Raw genomic sequence first — 6146 nt, 5'->3', positions numbered from 1 at the left:
AGACAGCGAAGCGCAGAGAGCATGCCTACCGCAAGAGGGTTCCGATGAGCTGCGAACACCAAAGGCCAGAAAGGCTGGGTGAAATTTGGAAATAATACACACTCCACGCAGAGGATGCATCTAGTATCTAATCATGGACATTGAAATAGAAAAACGTGACGGTAAATTACATACATCGGCTAGCGATGTGTTGTCTACTGAGTTGTCAACATTTTGGAGACCTCGATGCAGGGCACGGAGGACCGCAATTATGGGTGAAATGACGATGAAAACTTAATGAATGTTCAGACTGGCACATAGATTACCAGGAACAAACAAAAAAGCCACAAATTTATTGTAATTAGGTATCTTTTTAATTATATTCCATTTAAATAGTTTTAACTGAAAGCTATAACATTTCTTAGTGTTGCTACGCACAGTCCTGTCCTTATTTGTGTAAAGTGCTAACCTTGTTTCTCTTTACAACAGTGACGTTAACTGCGTCATGCTAGAACACTGGAGCTCTGACAGCCGCCGCAAAGCACGTCGACGGAGGAGTGCAAGACATCACGAATGGTCTGTCGCTGCAACAAGCAGGCATAACCATCCGTGCATTCTGAGGTTGACCCACGGTTCAGAACAAGCCGACGCAGTGCTTCCAGGCTGCACTCCGCCAGGTCCTCACCCAAATCGGGGAAAAAGAAGCTCGGGAAATCGTCTTCGTTTGTGCCACAAAAGATCTGCAGCTCCTGGAGCGATGCGGCAAAGGCGCGAATCAGGGACAGCATGGTGGACTTGTGGTTCTCATTCAAGCACACGCCAAGCCACAGCAGTGCGCCGTGCTGCGAGGGGGTCAGGAACACATTTGGGCATTGGTAGTTCTCCACCATGAGACTGCGTAGCATGGGCATACGCCGCAAACAGCGCAGCTGGTTCTCGCTCGGAAAAGAAATCGATAGCTCCTCCAACTGCAAGGGCAGGTCCGGGTAGTCCACCAAATTCCTATCGCATTTGACGATCACCTTCTTGAGCGATGACATCTTCTGCACCTCTTTCATCAGGCTCGGCCCAGCGAGGCCAACGATCTTCAGCTCTTCGACGTGGCGCGCCATGACCCGCAGCAGCTTCTCCGAGTCGCGGCCTTTCAAGTTATTTATTGTGCGTATGTTTCTCCAGCGCAGCCCGTTCCGTAGGATGTCGTTCACCTTCAAGTGCCCATCGTCGTCTATGTCCTTGTGCTCGATGTAGAGGGTGGACAGTCTGGGCGGCGCCACGCTGGCCGCCGAGGGGACTGCAACAGCGCCATTGTCTACCTGTGGGGGGCAGAAGCGGGTACGATACATAAATTGGCGTCGGCAGGCAAGACGACTCTGTCGGACAGACTCTGTCGCAGGCCCATCACCAATCTGATCACCCACCTTAGTCAGCTGGCCGCTCGCCCGCAGCAGAAGCAGCAGGGGACGCAAAATGTGGTCAATTGGCCCCAGCAGCACAGAGGCCTTCCAGGCGGCCACACCCGCGCCTTCCTCCGCAACGACGCTGCACTTGTTGGTGGTGAGCAGACGGAGGCTGTCCTCCAGCTGCGCCACCAGCTGCAGCTGCTCCGCAGTGAGGTCCGGTGTGGTGCCCTCACTGCCTGCCGCCACCTGCTTCAGTTTGTCGAAAGCCTCCTCAATTTGGCGGAGCGAAGCCACCGACGAAACCAGCTGGCGGTTGAGGGCCGCTACCGCCATAGGCACTACCTCACGCAGCTGCTGCACCACCTTCCTCCCCGCCTCCACGCCCCGCTGCAGCTGCTGCATCTTAGTGTCCTCCTTCCTGGCCACCTTGCGGGGTGGCGCACCATCCTTTTCAATCATTCGGATCGCAAGAATGTTGTCGGGGAGGCTGCCTGGGTCAGCGGTAAGGTCCTGTAAGAAAAAGCATTGCACCGCCAGTTAACACACTGTTCTTGTGTGTGAGGGAGGGGGAGCTTGCAAAATTATCGGCAAGATCTTATAAAATGCGAATGTCTACGTTTTCCAACCTCATGCAAAAATAAATATGAAAGAAAATTCCACAAATATTTTTGAACAAATCATAACTTTTAAAATGTGTGCAGACTCCCATGGAGCAGATTTTTCACGGACATTAGAGGGTTAAAACAAACTGTGAGTACAAATTTTTGTTTTCGAAGTGAGCGCCTGGGCGGTAGGCAACCGTTCGGCCACGCGAAGACTTGCCTGCTTCTCAGGCACCTTCACCATGCCCCCCCCCCTCTTTTTCCCGCCTCTCTTTCACACCCACACTCTCTACTCCACGGAGCTCTACTCTAGTCCCGGAACTACATGGTCTACCTAGGAGGGACACTTGGATAGCAGTTTTGAATGAACTGACCTTTCTGCAAGTTGGGCACTTTTTTCCCAAAGCCGGATTCTGCACGCACTCGATGCAAATGGTGTGCCCACAGGGCAAGCTCTTAGGACGGTGATTGTTCAAGTCAAACTGAACAAAGCATATGTCACAGAGCAATTCTGTCTGCAACAGAAGGATACCGGAAGGTCACACTAAAAGCGTACATAGATTGAAACCATCCCCTTTGCAAAACTTCCCGTTTTACAATTCAGTTAATATTCTTTTTCTTGTATTTATTTTTTAAATACAATATTGTTACTTTAAGAAGAAAAGTCAATTATTCAATGAGAAGTAATGATGCTATATCCACTATATGGAAACGTTCTTTTTACTTACATCAATAAAATTCCGTGACATTTTTGCAGGAAAAGTGACGGAAATTTACTATTCAGTGGATTCTTGTCAGTTTTACTGCTGCCCGTTGAAACGTTGACAAAGAAATCTAAACCTACTTGCCAGCACTAAAGCTAATCAAACGGTCGATATTCAGGTTAGGTTCGGTAGAGCAGTTGACAGATTCATTATCAAAAAACACCACTTTGTTTTGTTTTCACACTAGACGTAGCGAGCAAGGCGTACGATTGGTTGGGCGTCGATGTTCAGTTCGAATGACGCGCGTCGCTGTCTCACTGCCTTGATCCGTCGCCAGACAGCCAATCACTGGCCTTGTCTTCTGATACGGGAGGACAAGAAAACAACAACTCAGTAGCAGCCGGACTGTTATTTTGTTGCCTTAGACTCAAACAAAATATAACCTGATCACGCGTTCGTGTGAGACTGTGTACACCTGGGGCAGTACTCACATCGACAACCCACAACTTTTGATTTCGTCACTGTTGTCGCGGACATTCGATTTGGACTTCCTCCTGTCAGTGCTTGTGCTTGGTTGTCACATTGTTGAGTTGTGCGCTTCATCTAGTGGAGAAATTGATTAACAATCAAACAAAAGCAGTGCAGCAGGATCCTATCATTTAGTTTCATTTAACCGTTATAGCCCCAATACATCAAGCGAGACATTTTATCAGCGTAAGTCTAAATTATAATTTTATACTGGTGTGGCAAACTCAAAGTTGAATCAAAATAAGTCATGTTATTTCTATCGAACTACTTAAAGTGAGACCCTCTTTCTCTCTTCCACTACTTAGATGGAACTCCAGTGTGACATTTGTTTTGCCAATTATGATATGGAAGCCTATCGTCCCAAGAGCTTGCCTTGCGGACACACCTTCTGTAAATGTTGCGTCCAGAATCCTGGTCTGGGAAGGAAGTGCCCCACTTGTAGGAAGGTGAGTAACTTGTAATAAAGCATTCTGTTAAAGCTGAAATGCAGAAGAATGCGGAGAAGAAGAAAACGGAAATCGCTATGCTTTAACATGGTAACTTCTGTTTTCTTTTTTCCTGCATTCTTCTGCATTTCAGCTTTACTGGATTGCTTTATTGTGCTTTGTGGCGGTAGTCATTGTTCTCATCATGATGACAATCAAAAAATTATTCAGGAGACAGAAATATGTCATGCGAAGCAGGTTGATTTCTTGTGACATGTTTCGAGGGACAAGATAGTCATTATAACGGCAAAAAAGAAGTCATATTTAAATTTATTTCCTGATCTGAATAGCATGTTCTATGGGACATATTCAATGTAAGGATAATAAGGGCAAAAGTGTAAAAATATATAAAGTGTGCCTTTCTGTTGTCAATGACTGCATTTCCTGTCAAAGTATTTGCTGTCATTGCTGTATTTAGGAAGTTGAGTATTGTGCATCACCAGGCCTGTTCTCCCATAGGACCTGGCGGCGGACCCTGACGGCCTCCCCGACAACATCCTAGCCATTCAGCTCATTGAGAACGATGGCGCCCCACTCCGCAAGAGGCCAAGGAGAGAAGATCCAGAGGTGCAGCAGCTGCAGCGCGGCGTGGACGCGGCCAGAAAGGTGGTGGACGCGCTGCGGCTCGCGGTCCCCAAGGCCGTGGAGGCGCTTAACCGCCAGCTCGACATGTCAGTCGCCCAGCTCCGCCAACTGGAGGAGGCCCTGGAGCAGCAGGTGCAGCGGAGGGCTGGCGGCGACCAGGGCTCCTCGCCGGAGCAGCTGCAGACGGCTGAGCAGATGGAGGACAGCCTCCGCTTGCTCACCACAAACAACTGCAGCGTCGTCGTAGGGGAGAATGGTTCCAGCTGGAAGGCCTCTGTACAGCTCAGCGAATCCTCCGACATTCTGCGCCTTTTGTTGCTGCAGCTGCGGGCGGACGGCCAGCTGGCAAAGGTAAAGCCTCCATTCAGAACGTCTAATTCGGTTGATCTCGGTGTGGTTCTTATTTGTCGTCTTTACCCCCAGGTTGACGGCATCCCCGTTTCCTCCTCTGCATCCGGATACGTGGGACCGCCAATGCTGGGCATCCTCACCATAAAGCGCACTGATCTCACGGAGGGCAATTTGAAAGTGGATGAAATCATTCGAGCAAAACGTCGGATGCAAAATATACGCAGTATTAGAGGCTTACAGGGCGAGGGCTCGGACAAGCTCCTGCGTGTCGTGGCGTCGCACTCGCTCCACGTCGAGGAGCTCTGGTTCTCGGGCGAGGTTGAACCGAAAGTCATGGAGGTGGTGCAGAAGATGACCTCCCTCAAAAGACTTTTCTTTGAAAGCTTAGAAAACCATGATGACTACCCGGACCTGCCATCGCAACTGGAAGAGCTTACTCTAAATAGTCCATGCGAGCAACAGCTGGACTCAGTAATGCGAATGCCTGGTCTGCGCAGTCTCAAGATTTGGAACTACTTTGGCGCAAATCTCACCTTTCCACCGTCGGAGTATGGAACTCTGCGTTGGCTGGGCGTTTGCTTCGATCCTGAGCACAAACCCACCATGCTCTCCCTGATCCGCGCACACTCCTCATCACTTCAGGAGCTGCTGGTGTACTGTGGCATCAGTGATGTTGAATTAGATGGTAACTTTTACCTCCCAGACCTGGGCCAAGACTTGGCTGCCTGCGGCCTGGTGCACCTCCGGCGCCTCGTCCTTTATCGTCCAAAATTCGTTCCATGCACGGATATCGCAGGCTGCCTGATACAACTGCAGAACCTCCGCGGCTTCCTGCCCTCGTCCGTTGAGGTGGTTTGCGATGAGTGTACTACCTCTGTTCTGTGGTAAATGCTTAAGCACGCCCGCTTTAGGGCAAGCTCAAAAAAGCTCCCGTCGTCTAAGACATGCGGTCATAATTTTCCTAAGATTTTCCTGAATTGTAAGCTGGAATCATAGAAATAAAGCTTACTCTTGACTGCATTTTATGTGTCCTTGTAAAGTAATCTTGCTGTTTCCATTCCACCTTCTCCATTTTCAATTCTGTCGATTTACCAAACATCCGATATGTATCTGTCTGGGGTGAGGAGCCACTCGGTACTCTTGTTCTCCCCAGCGGCGTTTAGTTAGTAGGCGCTGCCCAGCCCAAGACACTCAGCCTCGCAGGTTACTGCAACACTTGCAGGGCAGTTAGGACTAATCTCCCAACCCGCCTGGGAGTGATATTTAAAAGAGCTCACCGAAGTGCGAAGCGACCAATCAAGATTGTGTGTGTGTGTGGGGGGGGGGGCAGCGAACAGCAAGCGTACTTCCAGAGACCCCTGCTGTGACTTCCGTGAGTCCCCTTTCTAAGGTGACCCCACACTGAGCGGGAGGCGATGCCGTGCGGCCAGGCCGTGCCGACAGGTTCACCCACTTTCAGGCGAAAACAGCTTTAATAAGACGAACACGCGCAACCGGCACGGCCTCCCGCTC

General features: G+C 49.9%; 2 protein-coding genes across 4 annotated transcripts; one reads left to right on the top strand and one right to left on the bottom strand.

The window, feature by feature from the left end:
* Positions 1 to 315: 315 nt before the first annotated feature.
* Positions 316 to 2911, bottom strand: LOC113214789 (uncharacterized). 3 transcript variants are annotated; one of them, XM_052277731.1, is made up of 4 exons: positions 2710 to 2909; positions 2356 to 2492; positions 1398 to 1889; positions 316 to 1292 (listed from the first exon to the last, which is right to left on the bottom strand). In XM_052277731.1, the coding sequence occupies exons 3-4, from the start codon at positions 1836 to 1838 to the stop codon at positions 483 to 485; spliced, it is 1251 nt and encodes a 416-aa protein (XP_052133691.1). In that variant the 5' UTR covers positions 1839 to 1889; positions 2356 to 2492; positions 2710 to 2909; the 3' UTR covers positions 316 to 482. The 3 variants fall into 3 exon arrangements, with proteins under 3 accessions (XP_052133691.1, XP_026290047.2, XP_052133690.1); XM_026434262.2 differs by having other exon boundaries at positions 2356 to 2496; positions 2710 to 2907; XM_052277730.1 differs by lacking the exon at positions 2356 to 2492 and having other exon boundaries at positions 2710 to 2911.
* Positions 2912 to 2994: 83 nt separating this feature from the next.
* Positions 2995 to 5643, top strand: LOC113214790 (uncharacterized). Its single transcript, XM_026434265.2, has 4 exons — positions 2995 to 3399; positions 3519 to 3659; positions 4158 to 4634; positions 4707 to 5643. Exons 2-4 carry the CDS (start codon positions 3519 to 3521, stop codon positions 5520 to 5522), a joined length of 1434 nt encoding a protein of 477 aa, XP_026290050.2. The 5' UTR covers positions 2995 to 3399; the 3' UTR covers positions 5523 to 5643.
* Positions 5644 to 6146: the final 503 nt, after the last annotated feature.

This window comes from Frankliniella occidentalis, unplaced genomic scaffold (genome assembly GCF_000697945.3).
Source record: "Frankliniella occidentalis isolate FOCC.00 unplaced genomic scaffold, Focc_3.1 Scaffold11, whole genome shotgun sequence".
Lineage (NCBI taxonomy): Eukaryota > Metazoa > Arthropoda > Insecta > Thysanoptera > Thripidae > Frankliniella > Frankliniella occidentalis.
This window is presented reverse-complemented; position numbering and strand designations above follow the sequence as displayed.